The sequence below is a fragment of the Neovison vison genome, chromosome 12, assembly GCF_020171115.1.
Source record: "Neovison vison isolate M4711 chromosome 12, ASM_NN_V1, whole genome shotgun sequence".
Classification (NCBI taxonomy): domain Eukaryota; kingdom Metazoa; phylum Chordata; class Mammalia; order Carnivora; family Mustelidae; genus Neogale; species Neogale vison.
Genome location: NC_058102.1, coordinates 21,712,059 through 21,739,956, shown reverse-complemented (window position 1 = coordinate 21,739,956; position 27,898 = coordinate 21,712,059). Strand labels below are relative to the sequence as shown.

General features: G+C 35.8%; 1 protein-coding gene across 5 annotated transcripts in view; it reads right to left on the bottom strand.

The window, feature by feature from the left end:
- The window catches only part of ANKS1B (ankyrin repeat and sterile alpha motif domain containing 1B), a 1,114,861-nt gene that overhangs the window by 682,257 nt on the left and 404,706 nt on the right, over positions 1 to 27,898 (bottom strand). For all 5 annotated transcript variants that reach the window (XM_044228192.1, XM_044228193.1, XM_044228194.1 and 2 more), the window contains exon 10: positions 11,486 to 11,651. In XM_044228192.1, the coding sequence (XP_044084127.1) occupies positions 11,486 to 11,651 (166 nt within the window). The remainder of the gene's footprint in view (positions 1 to 11,485; positions 11,652 to 27,898) is intronic.

Genomic DNA, 27,898 nt, shown 5'->3' with positions numbered 1-27,898 from the left:
GAAATCAGAGAGATCACACCAACATTAAAGTAATACAAACAATTATAAGAACATATTATGAGCAACTCTACACCAGCAAATTCGACAATCTGGAAGAAATGGATGAATTTCTAGAGACCAATAAACTACCAAAACTGGATCAGGAAGAAATATAAAACCTGAAAAGAACCATAACCAGTCAGGAGATTGAAGCAGTCATCAAAAATCTCCCAACGAAAAAGAGCCCAAGGCCAGATGGCTTCCCAGGGGAATTCTACCAAACATTTAAAGAAGAATTAATACCTATTCTCCAAAACTGTTCCAAAAAATAGAAATGGAAAGAAAACTTCCAAACTCATTTTATGAGGCCAGCATTTCCTTGATCCCAAAACCAAAGACCCCATCAAAAAGGAGACTTAAAGACCAATATCCCTGATGAACACAGACACAAAAAAATCTCACCAAAATACTACTCAATAGAATCCAACAGTATTTTGAAATGATTATTCACCATGACAAAGTGAAATTTATTCCTGGGCTGCAAGGTTGGTTCAACATCTGCAAATCACTCAATGTGATACAATACATTAATAAAAGATAGAACAAGAAACATGATAGTCTGAATAGATGCTGAAAAAGCATTTGACAAAGTACAGCATCCTTTCTTGATCAAAACTCTTCAAAGTGTAGGGATAAAGGGTATGTACCTCAAAACCATCAAAGCCATCTATGAAAAACCCACACCAAATATCATTCTCAGTGGAGAAAAACAGAGCTTTTCCACCAAAATCAGGAACACAGTGGGGATGTCCATTATCACCACTCCTATTCAACATAGTACTAGAAGTCTTAGCCTCAGCAATCAGAAAACAAAAAGAAATTAAAGGCATTCCAATCAGCAAAGAAGAAGTCACACTATCACACTTTGCAGATGATATGATACTTTATGTGGAAAACCCAAAAGACTCTACTCTAAATCTGCAAGAGCTTGTACAGGAAATCAGTACAGTGTCAGGATATAAAATCAATGCACAGAAATCTGTTGCATTTCTATACACCAACAACAAGACAGAAGAAAGAGAAATTAAGGAGTTGATCCCCTTTACAATTGCACCCAAAACCATAAGATACCTACAAATAAATCTAACCAACGAGGCAAAGAATCTGTACTCAGAAAACTATAAAGTACTCATGAAAGAAATTGAGGAAGACACAAATAAATGGAAAAATGTTCCATGCTCATAGATTAGAAGAACAAATATTGTGAAAATGTTTATGCTACCTAAAGCAATCTACACATTTAATGCAATCCCTATCAAAATCCCATCCATTTTTTTTTTCAAAGAAATGGAACAAATAATCCTAAAACTTATATGGAATCAGAAAAGAATCCGAATAGCCAAAGGAATGTTAGCAAAGAAAGCTGAAGTTGTTGGCACCATAATTCCAGACTTCAAGCTCTATTACAAAGCTGTCATCATCAAGAGAGTATGGTCCTGGAACAAAAACTGACACATAGATCAATGGAACAGAATAGAGAACACAGAAATGGACCCTCAACACTATAGTCAACTAATCTTTGACAAAGCTGGAAAGAATGTCCAATGGAAAAAAGAGAGTCTCTTCATCAAATGATGTTGGGAAAATTGGACAGCCACATGCAGAAGAATGAAACTGGACCATTTCCTTACACCACACACAAAAATAGACTCAAAATGGATGAAAGACCTCAATGTGAGAAAGGAATCCATCCAAATCCTTGAGAAGAACACAGGCAGCAACGTCTTCAAACTCAGCTGCAGCAACTTCTTAGAAACATCACCAAAGGCAAGAGAATCAAGGGTAAAAATAAACTATTGGAACTTCATCAAGATCAAAAGCTTTGGCACAGCAAAAGAAACAGTCAACAAAACCAAAAGACAATTGTCAGAATGGGAGAAGATATTCACAAATGACATATCAGATAAAGGGCTAGTATCTAAAATATATAAAGGAATTATCAAACTCAACACCCAAAGAACAAAAAAGTCTAATCAAGAAATGGGCAGAAGACATGAACAGACATCTTTGCAAAGAAGACATCCAGATGGCCAACAGACACATGAAAAGGTGCTCCACATCACTCAGCATCAGAAAAATACAAATCAAAACCATAAGAGATACCACCACGCACCAGTCAGAATGTCTAAAATTAACAAGTCTGGAAATGACAAATGCTGGAAAGATGCAGAGAAAGTGGTACCTTCCTACACTGTTGGTGGGAATGCAGGCTGGTACAGCCACTCTGGAAAACAGCATGGAGTTTCCTCAAAAAGTTGAAAACAGAGCTACCCTATGACCCAGCATTCACACTACTTAGTATTTACCCTAAAGATACAACTGTACTGATCCAAAAGGGCACCTTCAACCAAATGTTTATAGCGGCAATGTCCACAATAGGCAAACTATGGAAAGAACCTAGATGTCCATCAACAGATGAATGGGTAAAGAAGATTTGGAATATATATACAATGGAATACTATGCAGCCATCAAAAGAAATGAAATCTTGCCTTTTTCAATGACGTGGATGGAACTAGAAGGTACTATGCTGAGCAAAATAAGTTAATCAGAGAAAGACAAATATCATATGATCTCCCTGATATGAGGAATTTGAAAGGCAATGTGGGGGGCTTGAGGGCTTTGGGAAAGAAAAAATGAAACGAGATGAGACCGGGAGGGAAACAAACCATAAGAGACTCTTAATCTCACAAAACAAACTGAGGGGTGCTGGGGGTAGAGGGGGTGGGAAAGGGTGGTTGGGTTATGGACATTGGGGAGGGTATGTGCTATGGTGAGTGCTGTGAAGTGTGTAAACCTGGCGATTCACAGAATTGTACCCCTGGGGCTAGTAATACATTACATGTTAATAAAAATTAAAATTAAAAAAAAAGAAAAAGAAAACAAAGAAAGACAGGAAACTAATATGCATACTTAACTGTGATTTTCTTTTTTTTTTTTTTAAGATTTTATTTATTTATTTGACAGAAAGAGATCACAAGTAGGCAGAGAGAGAGAGGAGGAAGCAGGCTCCCGGCTGAGCAGAGAGCCCGATGCGGGACTTGATCCCTGGAACTCAAGATCACGACCTGAGCCGAAGGCAGCGGCTTAACCCACTGAGCCACCCAGGTGCCCCAACTGTGATTTTCTGTGTAATTGAATATTCTGTATCCATGAACAACATTGCCAGTCACAACCAGGACCCTCAAGTGCTTAGCCTCTGAAATGAGGAAGACAGGCAAGGTCTGTCCCCAGAAGCCCAGGATCCTCAGTCACACCTTCTTTCTATGATCAAATTTATATACTCAGTTACAGTCATTGAAATCACTCCTTAGGGTTGTTGTAACAAATTGGTACTAACTGGGTGTCCTAAACAACAGAAATTTTTTGTTTCATAGTCTGGAGGCTTGAAGTCTGAAATCAAGTTCCATTTCTTCTGTGGGACATGAGGAAAGGATCTATTCTGGGCCTCTCCGGCTTGTGGGTAGTCATCTTCTTTCTGTGTCTCTTCATAGCATCTCCCCTCTTTGCATATCTCTCTATATTTCTAAATTTCCCTCTTCTTAAAGGGAATCCAGTCATGCTGGTTTAGGGCCTACCTAAAGACTTCATTTTAACTTGATGACCTTGTAGATTCTATCTCCAAATTTTCCAAGTAAGGTCCCATTCTGATGTACTTGTGACTAAAAGTAAAAAAGAGGGGGTGGAGCACAATTCAACACATAACAATCCCTGTAAAGACCTAGTCATCCCTCTATCATTTCTCTCTGTCTCTCCAGGAAAGCTTCAGAACGCAATTTCTGTGTGTGTTGAAATCCTCATTTTGTCTGTAAACCTAAACCATGTTAATCCAGCACAGTTAACCAAAAACTATAAAATATATTCCCTAAAATATAACTATTTAGTTTTCTTGGCTTCTTATTTCCTAAAGGGCAGAATTTTCAAAGGGAAAAGGGATAACCTCCACTCCTATATACTTCTCCTCTTTGTTCCCCTTTCCTCTCTTTGTTGGCATTACCTTTGTAATGGCCACCAGCTTTTTTTTTTTTTTTTTTTCTGAGACTGAACATTCATTTCCTAATTAATCATGCTGTCTTAAGTCTCATCTCTGTCCAATCTAGTCTTCATACTGCTTCCAGAGAGACTGTTCTAAACCAAAAACCCATCACATCATGTCCCTGCTTAAAGTCTGTCAAAGGTTCACTTCTACTTTCAGGTGAAATCCAAACTTCTGAATGTCACTTCTTGTTCTTTCATGTATTTTTCCTTAGGAGCATTCTATGCTTTAACCATGCTAAGCTGGTCATTGTCTGAATGTACCAAGTTCTCCCATGCCTCTGGATCCCTGCATAATACCTCCCATTTATCCACACACCGTACACCTCTCATCCATGCATCTAATTCTCCTTCTTTGAGGCTCGTATCAGGCAGCACCCTCTCTAGTAAGCTTTTACTCAATCTCTTCCTTTCTATCTTCCTGAAATACCTTATGCTTACCTCTCTCATTACACTTATTACCCTTAATTTAAATACATTCTAAGCTTATAAATATCATGACTTTCACTGTTTATTCAACAACACTTAGCACACTTCCTTAAACATCATAAATATCCAATGAGTATTTATTGAGTGGATGAGAAACTTCAAGGTAGTTACCCACCCAGTTCAGTGTGAGGACTCTAAAGGACTCATGTACATCAAGAGATGTCTCCACTTCTTGAAATTCCTATGTTTGGTCTAAAGGAGTTGGTAACAAAGGGAAAACATCAGTAGCCTCAACAGAGGGCAGTTACTTCCTTGAGTTCATCAGCTTAGTTAGATGGCCCTGAAGGGAAGAGGCAAAGCTAGGTATGAGTTACATGGGACCAGACATAACAGAGTGAGACCTGTTAGTAATTAGGTACATGCAAAGCCTATGGGTTAATGGAATCAACAAAGGAATGTGACAGAGACTGCATCCTCATCCAGAGAGAAGACAAATAGTGATGCTGATGTTCTCTTCCACCTGCTAGGTTGATTATGGGAGGGAATTCTGTGGGGATCCCTTCGTAAAGTGCTATCTAGAATTAGAACAGAACCTGCTCTGACTTGTATTCATCCCTTCGCACATCATTAAAAAGAAAAATTCTTCCAATTAAAATCTGGACTCCCTCACCCCTAGAATTCACAGTCATGGTCAAAAGTGCAGACTACCAATCATTATGAATTAAGCCCAGGTCAAAGGAGCAAACTGGCTTCTTTTATACTGAATCTGGATGATTGAACACAATCAGGGAAAATGATATATCCATGTAAATTAACTCTTATCCCACTTGAAAATGAGTAACAGCAGTAAACAACTCGGTATTACAGAAGTTTGTATTTTCCAAAAGAGGCCACAAGAATATCTTCATATAGCATGACTTCAGTAACCTTTTCTATAAAGGGGAGAGATGAATAAATCCCCTCCACTTAAATATAGGTAAGCTCTTGACTACCACAGAAATGATGTTGCCTTCTGAGTTAAGTCATAAAAAGCAATTCAGCTTCTGCCTCACTTCTCCTAGGATGCTTGCTCTTGGAACACCGTCACTTACCATCACTTACACCATCACTTAGAAGAAGTCTAAATAGGCCATGCCAGCCATATGAGTCAGAATCCTTCAGCTCCCCTGCCCCCAAAGCTGTTCCAGCTGATAACACTTGAGACAGAAAGAAGCTGTCCCTACAGAGTTCTCCCCAAATTACAGATTTATAAACAAAATAAATTAATCTTTTTTAAACTCACTAAGTATTGAGGTAGTTTGTTATGCAGCCATCAATGACCAGAATAGATTCTGATATTTGGAAATGGGGTGCTGCCATAACAAAAATCTAAAGCATGTGGCATGAACTCTGTGACTGGGCAGCTGACAGAAGCTGGAAGGGACTCCAAGTGAGTGACTATGGAATCCATAAGGGCCGAAGAGAGGATTCTTGAAACCCACAGAACTATGAGAAAGCTGTTGGTAAAAGCTTAAAGGAGAGCAAGTGTAATCAGAAGCTAAAAGCAAAGCATCATTTGTGTTGTAGTAGTGGAAAGTTTGGCAACATTGACATCTGCAGTAACACGGAAAACAGAAAATGAACCAAATGAACTCTATGATTTAAAGATGTTTTCAGGAAGAATATTTAAGCAGCAAACCAGTTTCATCTGGCTGCCTATGATAATATGCAAGCCAAAAGAGAACTGAAGAATGGCCTACCAAATAAATACAAAAGAGCCAGGAATTTCTGGGTACAAAAACAAAACCAGTTTATTATTTGCAGGCATTCCAAATGGCAAATAATTTTCAAATTAAGAAGGCCAATGGTCAAATCTGGATGGGGTACAACATCAGGCCTAAGAATGCTCTCAGTGGTGCTGTATAGAATCCTTAAGCCAGACAAAAGACCCTCTAAGCATTTTTAAGGGCATGACTCACAGATGCTCCCTGTTAACAATAGGGTTTCTAAGAATCTCAAGGACATTATCTCACAGAAGTCTCATAAGGAGCCCAATGCAGGGAAGAGCTTATCTGGAGATAAGCTTTTGTCTAATGGAGTAGACTATAAATTGGAACACAAAAAGTCCACAAAGTTTTAAAAGAAACTATATCAGCCTGAACTTGAAGGAAGAGAAATATAAAATGAAAAGAGCCCTTTAAACCCCTAGTCTTTAACAGACAAAAAGCAAATAAGAAAGATACTCAGCTATAAACACAGGCTATTTTTTATGTAAAATAATGATTCAGACGGTGGAGCCACATGTCACAGAGAACAACTCTTATGCCATAAACCTGAGTCTTAATCAAGGAACTGTACCTGGTTAGATTCAGAATTGCCATAGGCTAGTGACCACCATCTGCTTGGTTTTCCCTATGTTTAGATGAGTGTGTCAGTTATGGTTCTCTTATGCCTGATTCACTATTAAATGTTTGGTGTGTAAGAGAGGAGACTGATAAATTGTCTGATTCATAGATAATCACTGTCAAGAGCAAAAGCAGTCAAGAACCTGCACCATCAGAACTATATCAGGGATATTCATGAACACCTGAACCTAGACTTGGAGCTCATGCTATAAAAGGCTGATGACTGGAAGTCTTGAAGGTATAAACAAGTATAATTTGCATAGGAAAAGAATATAAATTATTGTGCCCAAAGGGCAGATGGTGGAAAACTATATTTTCTAAAACTGACAGCAAAGGTATCTCCCATCATTTATTTTCTTATTACAAAGTAACTTTGACACCCTTCATTAGGAAGTGGGGTTCCTGTTCTCTCCGCTTGAATCTGGGTAAATATGGAGCTATAGTAGAAGTGATGACTTTGAAGGCTAGATAATAAAAACGATATAGCTTCCACCTGGTTCTTTTCAGATGGTTGATCTCAGAATCTAGCCAGTATGTGATGAGGAGACCCAGGCAGTCCATGGAGAGGAAAAATGGTCCCCAGCCCATAAACCCAGGCAATCTCTAAGCTATCACCAACTTGCCAGCCATGTATTGGGCTATCTTGAAAATGGGTCCTTTCTTCCCTAGTTGAGCAGCCCTGGCTCATACCAAGTGGCACAGAAAGGCTATCTCTGCCAAATGAACTCTGCCAAATTTGCATTTTTGTGAATAAATTAAATGACTTTATGTTCCTCTAAGACAATTAAGTTTGAGGGTGGCTTGTTAAGTGGCATAGGTAACAGACACAGACATCCCTCTCCTTCATGAAGTCTTTCCCAAGCTTCCAGGTGATATTAAGTGTTCCTCTTTTCTATTCCCAAAGCACTTTGTATAACATTGCCTTAACACTAATTACACTCTTGAAATTAACTATTCACTTGTCTACCTCCATATGATTGCAAGAACAAGACTGTGCCTCTTTGAAAATTAGTTCTTCAAATATATTACTTTTGCCTCACTCTCTCCTTTCCTGAAGATTCAAATAGACAAGTTAGAATTTCTCAGGGTATCCTCCAAGTCGCTTAGCTTTGCTTTCATATCTTTCATTTCTGTCTCTCTGTGCCACATTCTGTAAAACTTCTTCTGCTCTCATTTCCAGCTCACAAAATCTCTCTTCAGCTGAATCTAATTTGCTGATCTACTTATCCACTGAGTTTTTAAACTTGAGGTAGTTTTTCTCCATGTGTAAGTGTGTGTTTATAATAGCATGGTCATTTTAAAGCATCTGATAATTCAAATATTTGAAGTCTCTTCATGTGTGGATCTATTCTTTCTTGTTTCTATGATTCTGGTTTCTATGATTCTGGGTTTCTTATAGACTTAGTTATTTACACTATTAATTTTAATCAGAAAAGTATTTATAGAAATTCTTTGGGACCTGGAAAAAAGCATTTTTCTTTCTAGAAGGGTTACATTTGCCTCTGCTTGAAGTTTGAGGGTATTACTTTAAACTAAATTCATGGGTTGACATTTTTTGTACCATTCAGGTGATAGAAATTGTGGGTACAAACTGTGACGACCAGTTCGTGGTAATAACACATCAGGAATTTCCCTCCTTTTTCTTCTCATGACAAATCACCTTTCCTTGGGGTGGGGGTTATGGGGCAGAATTATTTCTGAGTACTGTGAGGTGTAGACCCTGGAGTTCCAGCTCTGTGGAGGAAGAATTTGCTATTAAAATCTCTGTGCTGGACAGGTACAGAGGTTTTTGTGGAGTTGTTTGTTTGTTTGTTTGTTTTTTCTGTACATAAACTTTGAGGTTTATGAGGGCTTAAGACCAGAGTTCAACAGCAGGTTCAGAAAATTCCCTCAGGACAGAAGTGGCTTTAGTAATCTACTGGCTTCCCACCCTCACCAGTGTTTTGGCCTATTTTATCTTACTAACCTACTGACCCCCCAAAAGTTCCTAATCTAAATGCTATTCAATTTATATAATCTTCGTGTCACCTTTTTAATGCTTTTCAGAAGTTTTCTTTTCTGTATTTTTAGTCAGAATCCTTATTTGTTTTCAGCAGGAGAAACCTAGTCAACCTTGTTACCTGGGTGCATGTCTTTTTCATCCCTGTATCCTCAGCTTACAGAACACTGGATTGCACATGAAGGGACTCAATAATTTTTTATTGTTTAATGAATAAATCCCTGTCTTCCTTTACCCTTTCATTCCTGCCTCCACCCCCCACCCCGATACACCCCTACTCCCTATGCTTTAATTTAAGTGCCTTTACATATTCATTCATGTATGCTTTTCATTTTCCTATATTAACTGAGATTTCCCTCTAACTTCCATGGTATTTCCTGGTTACCTCTCCTACGGAAGAGTTTTCATTCTTATCAACAGCTATAGTTTGGGATCAGCACTATCTTCACTCTCCGTGACTGCTTCTGATCACCCACTATTCTGTCTTTATCCAAAATCTGCTGCTTTTCCAAAGATTATGCTATCTTATTATAACATTCTTTTTCTGGTTTTATTGCTTACCATATGTAGACTTCCACTCATACCTCCACATTTCTTGAGAATTTCAGTATGTGGTTCATGATTTCAACTATATTTCATCCCCCAATATAATTCAGTATAACAGAGTATTTAAGAGTATAGATCAGACAATCCAAGTACAAGTCTACCCCTTATTAACATAGAACTGTGGGAAGTTACCCAACATTTCAGTGTCAGTTTCTTCAACTGTAAAATCGTAATAATAATATTATTACCTTATAGCATGGTAAGATTTATGTGAAATAAGGTCTATAAAGCACTTAGAACAATAACTGACCCTTAGCAATGCCCAATAAATTTTTTTAGATTTTATCTTATTTTTTCAGTGTTCCAAGATTCATTGTTTATGCACCATACCCAGTGCTCCATACAATATACACCCTCCTTAATATCCACCAACAGGCTCACCTATTCCCCAACCCCTCTCCCCTACAAAATTCTCAGTTTGCCTCTCAGAGTCCAAGTCTTTCACAGTGTGTCTCCCCCTCCAATTTCCCCTAACTCACTTTTCCTTGCCTTCTCCTAATGTCCTCCATATTATTCCTTATGCTCCACCGGTAAGTGAAACCATATAATTGACTTTCTCTGCTTGACTTATTTCCCTCAGCATAATCTCCTCCAGTGCCATCCATGTTGGGTAGTCGTCCTTTCCAATAAGTATTTTCTTTATTATGCTCTTACCTCATCTTACAAATTTTCCTTCTGCATGCTTATGATTCATACAATACCCTAGCCTCAATGTTGCTCAAAAACCTATTTGTCCACTTCTATAAAACTTCTCAGCTTGTTATCTACAATGGAATTTCTGAATTTTACTTTAAACCATTCTCAAGTTTGCTCCTTCTTTTCAGCTGTTGACTTTTTATCTTAACCCAGGAATTTAATTCATTTGGAAATATATATTTCAGAATCTCTCTATATTCATGACCATGCTTTATTTTCTCCTCTTTTTGGGGAAAGCAATTTCTGTGTTTTCTTGGACTCAGTCTTCTCTACCCATTTTATTCTAATTCCTCTAACCTCTAAACTTGGCCAAGGCTTACCTATCCTTTTAAATAAATCAGCTACTACTTCCTTGAACCTCTTTCTTCTCATATTATTATCATAACTGTTCTAATCTTCTAATCTATTATCATAACTCTTCTAATCTTCTGTACTCTCCACTCCCATTTTCTAGTGTCTTCCAAAAATCTGGTTTCATCTCATCACTAGTAAAACTTACTTTTCAAAATTAATCAGCAATTAGATTGTCAAATCTAAAATGCCTCTCTTTAGAGTTTCTCTTACAACCCCTTTGCAACATTGAATACATTGACCACCCACTTAAAATGTTCCTCCATCATTAGATTTCATGTTACTAACTTGCATTCTTTCTTAGAGGTGGTGCTCAAGTAACACAAAGCAGATATGATGACAGTCAGACATTCATGTTTAAGAAAGGCCCCATCATGAATTGGTCTTAAATAAGACACTTATCTCTAATTTCCTTATCAGTAAAATGGGCAAAATATTTACTTGCCTTGTGTACTAATTTATCAGGCAAATAAATAAAATAATGGATCTAAAAATACCATCAAATGTATAAAATATACAAAGTACCTGAGTACATTTCAATAACCTGAAAACAGGATGCAGAAAAGTATATAAAAAGACTCTTGCTACTAAATCTGCTATGAAGTTCTAAAGGATCCCAAGCTTTGTGTCTGACCTAGATGTTTTTCACTATTGCAAGTTTTCAAAGTACCTTCAGCAAGGTAGTACCACTCCTTGAGAGTTCTTGTCAGGAAGTTAAGAGACATTATATCAAAAACTCTGACCTACCTGGACACACTTCAAAAGGCTAAAAAAAAAGAAAAAAAGATTAGTTTGACTATAAGGAGCACTTTCATGTTTAAAATTTTGGGAAAATCAAAATATTAATGATAAAATTTCACAGGCATACAAATTGAATTGGTCCAATTGTGAGTAAAAAATATTATTACTTTAAAAAAAATTTTTTTAATTTTAAAAAAGAAATATTACCAGTTCTTGGAGAAGGGGCCCTTGCGATTTCTAAGGAGCAAGGTTTTTTTGTAACGGCTATGTCCGTGAGTTCACATAGAAAGTTCTCATTTTCTGAAGGAAATGTATCCAGAGAAGCAGATGGTACAATTTCCATAGTGTAATTCCTCTTCTTTGGATAGGACTCCTGAAAGGAAGGAGAAAAAATAAAAATAGCTTTGTGATAAAGACACAGCTTGTTTGATTTATAAAAACTAGAAAAGATAATCAGATTCATCAGTTCTTCCAAAAGTGATTAAGAGGTGCTGATTCATCTGTTTGAATAAGTTATGCCATCATGTAACCCCAATATCATCAGTGATCTTTTTAGAAGTGTCCTGACAGTTTGATTCTTCTGAATTAACCACTGACAGTGAAGTTCATAATCTCCTGTCAGGATCTGTTTTTGTAGTATATGGCAATTTTCTGTTGTGGCATAAACTTTTGCTTAATAGTCATTCCTGAGACTCTACTCCCTTGCCTACTTCCTAGAGATAGCCGGAGCCATATGACTCAAGTTTGGCCAGTGGGATGAAAGGGAGGCTTCTGGGAAAATAATTTTTCCCCAGAGGAAAATGGGGCCCTTGGAGAGCTTAGCCATCCTCAGGTTCCAGTCTCTGGATGCAGTTTTGACGTCTGGAGGTAGGACAAGCATGTTGTGACCATAAGGCAATAAGCTTAAGATCAAAAAGGTAACAGGCAACAGAAGGATAAAAAGAGCCTGGGACCTTGATGGTATCACTGAGCTTACTGAAAGAGCCCCAGGACTAGTTAGTTACTCCAGGCTTCTTAAGTACAAACGTTCTTATATTTTTTGAGCCATTGCTAATAGGGCTTTTTGTCATTTAGAAGTAAAAGTATTCCCACATAACACACTATTATTTTTTCTTTGTGAATACTGCTAACTAATACACTAAAGTTTCTCTTTTCAGGTTAGGATAAAACTAAGGTCCAATTCTATACTACTGATTCTTTGATGAATTCTAAAAGTAGGAATTCATTTCATTTCACAAGATCTTAATTTCTTGTACAGGGCATTAATTGTTCAACAAATATTTACTGGGCATCTATTATATATACTTAGGATTATGCTAAGTGATAGAGATTTTTAAAAACTAAAAAGATATCATCCTTGCCCTCAGAAAGCACAGTTTACTAGAGAAGAAAACAGATACCTGCATAATGAATTTCATAATTAATCATGCCTTTAGATGTTTTTTACCTTTATAAAGCATAATTCATTATCAAAATAAAAAGATAAATTAAAAATAAATTCATTTTCAAAAAATCTTCCAGGATAAATCCAAGGGCAGTAAAGATTTAGTATAAGATCCTATTTTTTTAGGGTGATATTTACAGAACTGTAGAGTAAATATTCAAGGTCAGTGTAATTGCTTTCAGATCATACCAGACCCTCACACATCAGAGAGTCAATTATGTTCACTCTACCCTACTGAAAGCAGGAAATTGGGAGTAATTTATTTTTAACAACAAAGAGTGACAAAGTAGAAAGCATCTGGAGGAAAGCAATCAAGATGGTCTATGATTTAAAAACCATGTCGCAGATAAAATGATGAAAAGACCTGGAGCCTACTATCCTGGAGAAGCCCTACAGCAGCATAGTAGTTTTCTCAATGTATATGAATGGTTATCCCTAAAGAGCTATCCCACAAAGCTGGGAAGGGGGAAAAGCTGCTGTGGTAGATTTACTCTTAAGTTCTTAAAAGCAGAACAAAGACTAATGTTATAAGTCAAAAAGAACAAATTTGAGTTGATAAATAAAACAATGCTCTAACAATATGTAAACAATATTAATTAATAATATTGGTTATCTTTAAAACAAAAATGCACTAATGTAACAATAGCTGAAAAATACATGATAAAGCAACAGAAGAAACCCCTCGTTACTGGAAATCTTTCAGTAGAACTATCTATTGATAAAATTATCTATAAAACACATTGTAGGGGTGCCTGGATGGTTCAGTCAGTTAAGCATCTGCCTTCTGCTCAGATCATGATCCCAGAGTCCTGGAATCAAGTTCCACATGGGGCTTCCTAATTAGCAGGGAGTCTTCTTCTTCCTCTACAACCCCTCACTCCCCTGCTCATGATCTGTCTCTCAAATAAGTAAATAAATCTTTTAAACACACACACACACATTCATTGTAAAGTGAATGTATCAGAGGACTATAAACTCCCTGAAGGCTGGAATTTGTCTTGTTCACCACTCTACCCCCAGAATCTAAAACAAGTCTTACCACATAGTACGTGCTCAAAAAATACTTACTGATCAACTGAACATTTTCTAATGTCCTTTTTAACAAATTCTAAGTAGCAGTTAGGGAAATGAGTTTGCCTTGTTCAGATATAAATTGCTTTTTAGTTTGGTTATTATTATTGTTTACTGGTATTGCTTACTGTTTTGCATATCAAAAGTGAAAAAACTGAGATTACAACAAAAAGATTATAAAGAGTTGGAAAAAAGTGTCTAGCTTAAACCCTAGTTCATCCTAAAATCAGAACAACCTGTTAATTAGAACAACCCATTCTTCATGGATTTGGTTAGACTGGAATTGTACTCTGTTTGCAAAGAAATACGAAGACTTAATGGCCTTGAAAGATACTCTGAAATTTAACCACACAGGATGAATTATCTTGCTGTCCCTTAAAAATGAAGTATACTGATTATTATAGAAATATTAGAAAAAGCAAAGAAAAAGAAAAAATTACATGAAAATGCAATATGCTCAGATAACTAGTAGTAATATTTTGGTGTATATCCTCCCAGACTGCTTCCCTCTGTAAATGTGTGTGTGTGGATGTGTGGGTGTGTGCAAAGGAAAGAAAAAAATATATTAAACAACAGTGAATGCCAAACTGTGGAAAGAACCAAGATGACCTTCAATGGATGAATGGATAAGGAAGATGTGGTCCATATACACTATGGAGTATTATGCCTCCATCAGAAAGGATGAATACCCAACTTTTGTAGCAACAGGGACAGGACTGGAAGAGATTATGCTGAGTGAAATAAGTCAAGCAGAGAGAGTCAATTATCATATGGTTTCACTTATTTGTGGAGCATAACAAACAACATGGAGGACCTGGGGAGATGGAGAGGAGAAAGGGGTGGAGGGAAATTGGAAGGGGAGGTGAACCATGAGAGACTATGGACTCTGAAAAACAATCTGAGGGTTTTGAAGGGGCAGGGGCTGGGAGGTTGGGAGAACCAGGTGGTGGGTATTATAGAGGGCACAGATTGCATGGAGCACTGGGTGTGGTGCAAAAACAATGATTACTGTTACACTGAAAAGAAATTTAAAACATTAGAACAAACAAACAAACAGTGAAGTGCACTCTCATCTGCCTCTGAAGAAAGTGCCATTACTTCTAATTGGAGAAGTCTACAGTACACAGATTCTTTATGGACAGTAAGAGGTCCAAAGGAAGAAGATGATGAAAAAAAGAAAGCAAAACTGTGCTTTTTTATTCAAATATTTCATATTGTCAAAAAAAGTACACTTAAATAAGTATCTGAATAGTATCCCTCGAAAGAGGATGGATATGTGTTAGAACAAAATAATAAAATGAATCTGCACATGTGCACTATTCAGTTTAGAACATTACCATTGAACCCCCATTCCCACTTGTGTTCCCCTTTCTAGTCCCTCTCCCTCCCTCCCTTACCAGGGCTAATTCCTGTTCTGAACTTCGTGTTTATAATTCCTTGAATTGTTGTTGAAATTTAACTATATGTGTAATTATCAGTGAAAAATAAATTGTTTCATACTACATGCCTTTGAATTTCATAAGAACAGTATAAAATATTCTTGCTCTTCTATGACTTTTTCAGTATGTTTCTGTGTTTCATTTCTTTTCTATGTGGTATTGGAGTTCACTATATAGGTATAAAATAATTCACTTACAGATTCTCCTGACAATGGGCTTTTAAACATTTCCTAGGTATTTTGTTATTAAGAACAATTTGCTAGTAACATTTCTGAACATGTCTTTTGGTACAAGTAACCAGGGTATGTAATTTATCCCAGTAGATGTGGGGCAGAAAGTCAAGAATAGACAGAAAGTGAGAAAAAATGAATGAAATAAAAAGTTCTACAGATACAGGAGTTTGCAGCAAGAGGTGATCATGAGAACCAAGACTGGATACCCTGTAGATTTTATAGAAATCTTGAGAAGGACATTACATTTTCCCACCCAAAGTGGGGTGAAGGGATTTTTCTATAAATCTTACTTGAAGTTGTTATATATAAATATGTGTGTGTTATATGTGATGCTTTATAATCTGATATAGATTTATTTCTAATAATGCAGTGTGAACAAGTTTCAATGACAACAATGTGTCTATACTTTTTAAAATTTAAGGTTAAATCTCAATATACACATGGTCATGATTTATTTAGTTAATCCTATCATACTGAAATTTTAATGTTTTGCTTTTATGGGAATATTCTTGTGCATGTTCAGCTATTTCTTTTGAAATAGAATTCCTGGTGTTTTGATAGGGATTGCATTGAAGATGTACATTGTTTTGGGTAGCATAGACATTTTAACAATATTTGTTTTTCCAATCCATGAGCATGTGATGTTTTTCCATTTCTTTGTGTCTTCCTCAATTTCTTTCACAAGTGTTCTATAGTTTTCAGAGTACAGGTCCTTTGAAGTCTTTGGTTAGGTTTATTCCTAGTTATCTTATGACTTTTGATGCAATTATAAATGGGATCAATTCCTTAATTTCTCTTTTTTCTTTCTCATTTTTAGTATACAGAAATGCAACTGATTTCTGTGCATTGATTTTATATCCTGCCACTTGCTGAATTCCTGTATGGGTTCCAGCAATTTTTTGGGTGGAGTCCACCTGTGAAGAGTGAAAATATGACTTCTTCTTTGCTGATATGGATGCCTTTTATCTCTTTTTGTTGTCTGATTGCTGAGGCTAGGACTTTCAGTACTATGCTGAACAACAGTGGTGAGAGTAGACATTCTATTGTGTTCCTGACCTTAAGGGAAAGCTCTCAGTTTTTCCCCCACTGAGAATAATATCTGCTGTGGGCTTTTCATATATGGCTTTTATGATATTGAGGTATGTTCTTTCTATCCCTACACTGCAGAGATTTTAATCAAGAAATGGTGCTGTATTTTGTCATATGCTCTTTTCTGGAAAATAGTATGGAGTTTCCTCAAAAGTCAAAAACAGAACTACCCTAAAATCCAGCAATTGCATTACTAGGTATTTATCCAAAAGGACACAAACATAAGGATCCAAAGGGGCACCTGCACCCCAATGTTTATGGCAGCAATGTCCATAATAACCAAAATATGGAAAGAGCCCAGATGTCCATCAACAGATGAATGGATTAAAAAAAGTTTATATATATATAAACTCTTTTTTGTGTATATATATATATATACATGTATATATACACGTGTGTATACACACACACACACACAAACACACAGGAATATTACTCAGCCATCAAAAACATGAACTCTTACTATTTGCAATGATGTGGATGGAACTAGAGGGTAATTTTGCTGAGCAAAATAAGTCAATCAGAGAAAGACAATTACATGTAGAATTTAGAAACAACACAAAGGATCATAGGGGAAGGGAGGAAAAAATAAAATAATATAAAATCAGAAAGAGAGACAAACCAAGAGACTCTTAACTATAGGAAACAAATTGAGGGCTGCTGGAGGGGTTGGGGTAACTGAGTGATGGGCATTAGGAGGGCACTTGATATAATCAACCCCGGGTGTTCCATGGAACTGAAAAATCACTAAACTCTACCTCTGAAACTAATAATACACTATAGATTCATTAATTGAGTTTAAATTAAAAAAAAAAAGAAACGGAATTCCTGTGACAACAGGTATATACCATATGCTTACATTTAATTGACTCTGTTTCTGGACTTTCTAATTGGTTCCATATGTCAATCTATTTTAGTACCAGAATCACGCTGTTTTGCTTACTAAAATCTTAAAATTAATTTTACTATCTGGTAGGATAAGTCTCGCCTCATATTCATCTCTGTCAAAGCATTCATGATTAACCTTGTGTTTATTTTTAAAAAGTTTCTCATTCTTCCTCAATGCTACCCAGTCAGTCTCCAAGTCCCTTACTTTATCACTGAATTATACCTCAAACACCTTTATCTCTCTCAAATCCTGCTACCACCCTAGTCCAGGTCACCACTATTATCTCACTTGAACTGTTAGAACAATTTCATAACTAGTCTCTTTGCCTCCAATCCTGCTTTTCTCCCAATTAATTCACTTTGAAACACTAGCATGAGGTTACTAAGAGTTATTCATGTAAAAATCAACTCATTTACTTTCATCATAACTTTGAGAGAGAATCATAAAAGGCTCTAGTCATAGTACATGATGATTCTTTTTAAACACTTAACAAGGTCTCTTTTGATATCTCAGAGTTTTTATATTGAATGAGTTCATTAGATCCATTAATGGTCCAGAGAGTAAACTGATTAAAATAATAAGATTTGGAAGAATAAACCAGAGGTTAAACATAATCCATTAATTTATAAGATAAATCAAGTTAATTTCTAAAGACATGTTTGTCTAGCACCTAGAAAAGTGCCATGTTCATAATAAGACTCTATCAATACATGCTAAAAATAAACACATAAAATAGTTAATATTTATTTAGTATTTTAAGGCCTTTTTATCCTCCACAAGGATTCAAGAACCTCAGCAGCAAGGACCATGACCATCATTTTCATATAGTATGCACTTAATAAGTATTTGTCAAATGAAGCCTGAAAAAATGTCATTCAAAAACTATCACAGATTCAAATCACTGTAAGAGCAATTTATACTTATAAAGTGTTTTATAGTCTGCAAAATAAATAATATTTCATTTACCCAGATGATTCTTTTTTAGCCTGCACAAACAGCCCATCAATGTTATGATTATCTCCATCCAGAAATTAAGGCTCGGAATTCTTCAGTGACTTGTCCAATATTAAGCATTCAGAGCTCTCATTGAGGTCTTGTGACAGCTTATCTAGTGTTCCTACACTGTATCACAGATATAAAGGGACTATGACAAGATCTTTAATGTCAGAACTATGGGAAAGAAAAATTTCCATACATTATTAAGTACTATATAACCCAACCAATTTACTAACCTTTGCAGTACCTTTTACTTACAGTGGGAAATGTGGATTTTTATATATGGGTTAACTGCCATGTATCTTTGATGATAGACCCTGGTAAATGGACCAGAGGGATTAAAAGAACTGGCCCAACAATTTGTGACTCAACTTCAAGGCTTCATTGTAGCTAGTCTAGCAAAATTGGGCTATAATTTGGTTAGCAGTTTTTGCTTTTCTCTAGATTTTTAACCTCTACCTTTATTCAAATGCCTGGTTATTGGATCCTAGACTTGTTTCTGTTCTTGATATTTTAATAATAGTAACATACTGGACACCTGGGTGGCTCAGTCAGTTAAGCTACTGCTCTCAGCTCAGGTCATGATCCAGGGTCCTGGGATTGAGCCCTGAGTCATGCTCCCTGCTCAGCGGGGAGCCAGTTTCTCCTTCTCCCTCTGCCATTCCCCCTGCTTGTGTTCTCTGGCTCTATCTCTCTGTCAAATAAGTAAATAAAATATTTAATAATAATACTAACAACAACCACAACAACATACCTAGGTACATAGGACTGTGTTCTCTGCCTTGGTCTTTGGTAGTTCTCTTCTTAGGAGAGATAATGTCCTAATAATGTCTTGTCCCTGAATCCTAAACAGGCCCCTAAGTCCCTAAATGCCTAACTTCACAGCTCCTGAGGGAATGTCTGGCTTTGATGCTTAGTCGTAGTCAGCTTACCTGCTATATAGTTGATTGTGCAATGTGTGGACAAAATAATACTTCCTCAAAAAGATGCATACATTAAGAGCATTGAATAAATTAATAGGACATATAACCCCCAAAGAAAAACAAACGGGAGCAATAAAATGTCTACATATTCTGCTTTCATGTGATGTTTACACTGTGCTCCTCTAAAAGTTTAAAATCACCAGTGGTAGGCTAAAGCTAACAAGTCGAAGTTTATTCATGATTAAATATGAAGTCCTATGGTTTAGCACAGAAATCAGTTATAAATTTTTAGTATGAAGGTATATAGATTAACAATACCATGAAAAAAGAATGAGGAGTTACAGCTGACAGTCTGAGTGACAGTGTAATATACTAAAAAGATAATGTGATATTGGCTGATTCAATAGAAGTATGATATTTAGACTACCAGATGTGACAGCTCTCCCTTCTGTGCTAATTAGAATTGGGAATTATCCAGTTTAGTAATTACATAAAAGATAGGCTAACTGTATCATGCTGACCATCCTTGTAAGGTGATACAAGATTTTATTCATCAAAAGGGACAAAAGATACTTGGCCATCTGACAAATGACTTGTGAAAAATCTTGGCGGGGCGCCTGGGTGGCTCAGTGGGTTAAAGCCGCTGCCTTCGGCTCAGGTCATGATCTCAGGGTCCTGGGATCGAGTCCCACATCGGGCTCTCTGCTCAGCAGGGAGCCTGCTTCCCTCTCTCTCTCTCTGCCTGCCTCTCCATCTACTTGTGATTTCTCTCTGTCAAATAAATACATAAAAAAAATAAAAATAAAAAAAAATAAAAAAAAAATCTTGGCCATCTGACAAAAGACTTGTGAAAAATCTTGGCAACAACCAGGGGGACAGGGTACGGACACAATCATTTCTCAAATATAGCAATGATGTGACTTTTTATCAGAAATAAAGCTACCTTGGAGTCTTTTCTAGATTACTAGAACATCACTGTGATCACGCCTCTTAACATATCTCTATTCTTCTTCTTTTCTTATTGTGTTATGTTAGTCACCATAAAGTACATCATTAGTTTTTGAAGTAGTGTTCCATGACTCACTGTTTGCATATAACAACCAAAGTTCCATGCAATATATGCCTCCTTAATACCCATCACCAGGTAACCCATTCCCCCAACACTCTCCCCTCTAAAGTTTGTTTCTCGGAGTCCATAGTCTCTCATGGTTCATCTCCACCTCTGATTCCCACCCCTCCCTTCATTTATCCCTTCCTTCTCCTAAGTCTTCCAAAACTATTCCTTATGTTCCACAAAAAAAGTGAAACCATATGATAATTGACTTTCTCTGCTTGACTTATTTCACTTAGCATAATCTTCTCCAGTCTCATCCATGTTGATGTAAAAGTTGGGTGTTCATCCTTTCTGATGGCCGAGTAATATTCCATTGCATATATGGACTGCATGGGGGAAATGGAAGCAGCTTAACCAACACTGCAGTGAGACCATACCTAGTCCCCTCAACCTGGTACTGAGGGCTACAATTAGAAAAGGTGCAAAGACCACATGGATATGGGTAAGAAAAGTTTGAGTATCAAACCTATGCTTTGTGAAAAAAAGATTAAAGAGGGAAAGGTAAAAGGAAACATTTATCATAAGTATTTGAAAAGTAGAAGAGTAATTAGAATATTTTTCTATGGTTAAGAAGACTGAAAGTAAGTAGATGAAGAGATGGTAACAATGAGATAGATTTCAACTCAGGATGAGCTTCCTAACAATTAGAGCTTCACAGTATGAAATTGGCTGCCTAGCAGGAAGCAGTTTCTCTCTCATTGGAAGTCTTCAAGCCTAGTCTGATCAACACAAGGCATCTCTTGAGACTAGAAGATGGTGATTTGACTTAGGTGAATTTAAAGATGTTAGGTAAATAAGAAGAAAAATAGAAGTGTTGGCTTAGTACTGTGACAAGCTACCTGCATACTTTAACTGTTTCCTGAATCCTTTTTCTAATAACAGGAGCAGTAATACTAACACAAGGGAGTGTGGGATTAAGACTCTCAAAATTAGAGATGACTCACCATTCCAAATGACTGAAATTAGGTAAAAGCTTTTGGAAGTGGTCTTATTACTCCAATGTGTCTCACAATATCAAGAAAATTATCCACTAAAGACTTACAATGACATTCAAACATGGAAGACTCCACTATAAATATAGAATAATAAAAAAATAATAATGAGAGACTTTGGGTTAGAGGAAAGGAACATTGATGATGGTGGTAGGCACTACAATGGCCTCTCAAAGATGTCCACATTCTAATCCCCAGAACCTGTGAATATCTGTTCTATGGCAAAAGGGACTTTGTGGATATGATTAAGTTAAGAATCGAGATGGGAAGATCATCCTGGATTATTATGGTCATTGTAAGTGAAAGAGCAGAAGAGTCAGTTTCAGAGTGATGCAATGTGAGAGATTTGACTAGTCATTGCTGGGTTTGAAGGTGAAAGGCAGCCATGAGCCAAGGAATAGGCACAGCTCATAGAAACTAGAGAAAGCAAAAAATAGATTCCTCCCCTAGAGTCTCTAGAAAGAAATGCAGCTTTACCAACACCTTGAATTTAGCCCAGTGGGACACATTTTGGACTTTCAGAACTGTAAAATAATATATTTGTGTTTTTTTAGACCACTAAGTTTGTTGTAATTGGTTCCTCCAGTAAGGGAAAACTGATACAATAAGCCAGCAGAAGGCATCACAAAGGGACACCGTAGAAACTATTAAGGACTGAAAGACAGACATAATAATTAAATGCCAATGGAAAAATATACCTTGCTATATTATGATATGATTCAATATTTTAAAGATAGTGATTCTTTCACTTTCACTTAGTTTTAAATTAATGCAGTAATATTGCAATCGAGTTTCCCTCCTACTACATCTTGGATCTTGACAAGTAATCCTAAAGTACATCTAGAAAAATGAATGTGTGACAATAGCCAGGTATCAATTTGAAAATTGAAAAGTAAAGGAGGGGGTGGAGATCAGCCTTTAGCAGATATTTAAATAAATTATAAATGGTTCTGATGCAATAATTGAAAGGCAAGAGAAGAGAGAATTTTAAAAAACAAAACTCTAATACTTATGGAAATGTATTATACTATGAAGGTGGTATTTCAAATCAGTAAGAAAACAATGAGTTATATAATAATTGCCAGTCAGATACTGACTATTCACTCAGAAAGATTAAAAAAAGCTGGACAAATATTTCATTCCTTATACCAAAATAAATCTCAGATAAACATTTAAATAATAAGTAAATATCCTTGTAATAATAATCTTAAAATAGGAATGGACTTCGAACAGGAACTATTACCAGACATATAACCAGAACTATAGAGAATAAGACTGATGAATTTGAATACATACAAATATTAGCTTATCAAACCACTAAAATATTTTTTTTAAAGGGGGAGACAAATAACAGATTCGGGAAAATCCTTTGACACAGATGACAAAAAACTAATATCTATTATTGAAAGAGAATTACAAATTGAGATGAAAGAGATTATCAGCTTAAGGGGAAAATTGGGCAAAGGACAGGAATAGTTGATAAGAAACAGAAATATGAATAATGCTTGATCTCATTTTTAATTAAATATATAAATTAAAGTAGCATAAGATATACCATTCTTGATCAAATTGCTAATGATAATACACAGTGTTAATGAGGGTTTGGAAAAATGGGTACCATTTTTTAAGTGTATTGGTATCAAACCTCTTTCCAGCTAATTTGTCGATTGTTCCAAGAGACCTTTAGAAAGCAGATCTTTAGATAGCATTGGTTTCTGGATTTTTGCCTTATTAAAATATTTCTTTCTTTGCCTGGGAACAGATGGGATTGATAAAAACTGCCATTATTATTCCTAAAGCATCATGGTACTGTAAGACACTATTTATATGAATTGCATAATCATCACTCATCCTTTCTAAAAAATTATGTGCACTTGCTACTTTTAATCCTTATATTAAATAATGAAATGTGTGTGTTGGGGAGGATGGTGATATAGAGGGAAGCTTGCCTCTTAAGAAGCCTCTCTGATGAATGAAAAAAGTTTTAATGATAGTGATCATTAAAGTTGTAAATGGTTGTCAGGATATTGTTCCCCTTTAGAAAGTATCACCAATTAATATCCATGGATCTTGATACTTAGTTGAGCTTCTCTTGATCAGTCACTTCAAAGTTGGAGGTGTCAATTAAGACTTGAAATCACAGCAGAAATGTTAACAGGAAAGTGTTGAGAAACCAGTGTAGGTACTACCTAACAATATCACTTTGGGTATACTACTGGTTGAGTTATATCTCCCCCAAATTCATAGGTCAGAGTCCTAACACCCACTCACTCTGAATGTGATCATATTTGGAAATAAGGTGGTGCAGATGTAATTAGTTAAATTAAGATGAAGTTACTAGGATGAGCCCCTAATCCAGTAACTGGTGTCCCTATAAAGAAGGGACATTTAGAGATAGGCACATACACAGGGAAAATACCATGTGAAGACTGGAGCTATGCTGTCGCAAGCCAAGGAACACTGAAGAATGCCATCAGACCAACAGAAACAAGGGGAATGGCATGGACCAGATAGATCCTCTCTCACAGCATGAAGAAGGAACCAACCCTACTGATAACCTTGATTTTTGGATGTCTAGCCTCTAGAACTACAAGAAAATAGCTTTCTGTTAAGCTGTGTAGTTTCTGGTACTTTTTTATGGCAGCCCAAGCAAACTAGTACAAGGGTTAAAAAGAATAAATAAAAGAAACTGCTTAAAAAAAAAATCTTCTGACTCTGTTCTAAAATTTTTACTCCTTGGAAAATTATTTATTAACTCAGAACCAGCAAGGAAAAATTCCTTGATAAATGTTCTTGATAAAATTCCCAAAGTGTACAAAAATTTTAAATGCATATTCTCTTTGACCCAAGAATTCTACTTCTAGAAACCTTTCCTACAATTAAACCCATGACTACAAATAAAAATGTACATGTAAAGATGTATACTGAAGTATTTTTTAGAATATTAAAGGACTGGAAATTATTTTTAAGATTATCATTAAGAGAATGTTTAATAAATAAATATCACTCATACAAGGAGGCAGTGTAGTATAATGCAGAGGTCCATAGATCTTAGACTACATAAAATCCTCATGGACCATTTGTTAATAATTCAACCTTGTTATTCTCCCCCAAATTTTTACTCCATCAGTATCTCTGACAGTGAGCTGGATATCTATGTTTTACAACCTTGCTTGTTACATGGATGCAATTGATTGGTGAAATATACTTGAAAAACACTGGAAAAATAGTTAAAGAGTCTGGAAACAAAATCCCAGTTCTGTCATTTTCAGCCAAATTGTCTTGGGAAAAATTAGAATACTAACAGTATCTACTTAAAAGGGTTGTTAGTGACGGAATGAAATGATAAAACTAATGAAATAAATTTGAAATAAAATGAAATGAATTTTATAAAGTACCTAATAGGAAGCCTAGGTGGCTCAGGTGATAACTGTCTGCCTTCCACTCCGGTCATGATCCCAGGGTCCTGGGATGGAGCCCCACATCAGGATATCTGCTCAGCGGGAAGCCTGCTTCTCCCTCCCCCACTCCCCCTGCTTGTGTTCTCTCTCTCTCTCTGTCAAATAAATAAATAAATAAATAAATATAAAGTGCTTAATATAATGCCTAAATATAGTGCCTTAGTGTATGGCCTAAATGCTCAATAAATGTAGCCATTATTACTATTTAGTCATTCAAAAAAAAATGAGATAAATGTGTAGGTTCTGATATTTTGAGCTAAAACAAAGGAAAAACAGTATATAATATATGTTCATATTGTACGAAAAGAAAGTATGTACACATTTATTTGTGCAGAATAATTCTGGAAGGAACGATTTAAAACTTGGTGATCAAACACTGAGGAAAGAGACCATATTCTCTTTTGTCTTGCTTGATCTTTTTAAAAACTATATATACATGCTATTTTCAGAAAAAAAAAAAAAGTTCTGTGAGTCTAAATACCACCTAAGGAAGGTGATGATACCACTTCAAATATAAATGAACTTTAATTTTTATTTCTGGTGTTATTATGTAGAAATTTGCATATCCCAGGTGAAATTGAAGATGGTGAAATCTCAAGAATAATCTCCTTAATAAATCAACAAATGCAACTGAAAACACACCAAATGCCAAGCAAAACTAAATAAGGATGAGCTCGGTATGAAGCCTCAGTAAAAGACCTAGATAATCTACATAAGAAGTCAACAGAAAGAGAATGTATTTCACCAAAACAAGAGGAAAAAGAAAAATGTGCATTATATGAAGCAACCTTGTAATTAAAAGACTGAATACATTGTCCACGAAGCATTACTTATAGTCAAAAAAGAGAAGAAAAAAAAATAAAGAAACCAAAATTATTTACTTAAAAGATTTTCTTTACAATATGAGGAGTCCAAAGCTTTATATTTTTTTTGGAAAGAGACAGAAAGCAAATTATTAGAAAAATGGATAAACACTGAATAAATGAACTAAAAAACTGAATATTCAAGCCTAAGTAAATAAAAAGGTTCACAGCTAAGAGACAAACCATGTCAAGCTGTTAGAAAAATAACTGAGACTTAACCTAAATATTGGGGGGGGGGGACAAAGGACATCACCAGATTCCTAAGAACAAAATGCTGGATTTGATGATGATGTTGCACAGCCATATGTTCAGTGTTGGTTGGTCTGGTAATGGTGAGGGGTCCTGATGAACTCCTGTAACTAGGCTTGGAGGCTTTAGTTGAATAGCTGTCAGACTGACTCCATTCCTGACTCCATTCCATTTTTACACAAAGCCCTTTTTACCATTTTGAATAACAATACATGTTTTCAAAGTAAGAATTTTTATAAATGCCTCTATGGTAATAGGATTCATTTAGTAATTTAGGAAGTACAACAAATGACTTCCTGATTCCCTGACCACATTATACAAAAGAGTCCCAGGAATCACAAATCTTTTCTGTAAAGGGCCAAAGAGTAAATATTTTAGGCTTTTCAGGCCCTATGATCTCTGTTACAACTAATCAGTTCTGTTGTAGAACACACAATAAGTAATGGAAAGGGTTTGTCCAGATTCGACTTACAGTGGGTCAAATTTGGACCAAAGACCACAGTTAGCCAACCTGTGGATAAAAGAAAAGACTCATGCAAATGGATTAAAATATCAATTAGGTTAGTGACATAGCAGATACTAGAAAATGTAGCTTAGGTGCAAGGTAATATAGGGTTCTCATTACTGTATTCCAAAATTAGATAGACTAACATTAGGTCCCCCAAGCCTGAGAAGATTCTATACCAAGCTTAACTGCACATCCTCCCTGCAGGCAAGAAGATCACAAAAAGAATTAGTGACACATGCTCAGTTTCTGCTCCCAAATTTACAAATCAATTAACTCCCCTGAGGAGTAAGTAGGAGTAGGTAAAAGCCCAGTTAAACTAATCAAAGTCTCCCCACCTGAATTTGTAAAGCAAAAAGAAAGAAACCCTCATTCTCTGCCCAGATCCAACAGGTAAGTTATACTTTTAGGATTTGTTGTTGGAAAAAAATACATAACAAAATGCAGCAATAAATTTCCATTTTATTAATCATAACAAAACTCTGTGCATTTGATAATAATACATATGGATACAGATATTAAAATCTATTATTTATGTAATCTATAAACAAGGCTTGGTGCCTGTATGATTGCAAACCCATTATAGTACCTCTATAGAGTAATCCAGTTTGAGATCTATAGCTTTATATTATTCCTAAAAAGTAGGTATTATATTCCCAGATCATAGTACTATTAGAAGACAATAGTTATCATCCATAAATATCTGTTGAATAAAAATAGGAATTTTATAAGAATTATTCTTTTTAAAAAAGATTTATTTTTATTACAAATAAATCATATATATGCATATATGTGTGTATATGTATGTGTGTGCATATACATATATAATATAAATGTTTATATATTATGTATTACTTTATATATAATATATGTATTACTTTATATATAATATTTTATATATAAAGTATATATATTATATATAATATTTTATATATAAAGTATATATATATATTTTATATATATACATTGCTTTTAGAGCGAGAGAACATGAGTCGGAGGAGCAGAGGAAGAGAGAGAGACTCTCAAACAGACTCCTGCTTAGTGTGGAGCCCGACATGGGACTTGATCTCAGGACCCTACGATCATGACCCTGATATCATGACCCCGAGTCAAAACCAGGAGTCGGACACTTAACCGACTGCGCCACCCAGGAGCCCCAAGAATTATTCTATTTTTTTTAAAGCTTCCAGTGCCTCTCTAAAAATACCTTTCAACACTAACTCTCTGTTCCCTAAAGGCTGATATATGTAGTAGCTCTCATTCTGAATGACACATTCCTGCTTCTGCCTTTTCGCTTATATTATTGCCATTCCTTCTAAGAACCAGGGAGCTCTTCTAGACCCATAAAGATT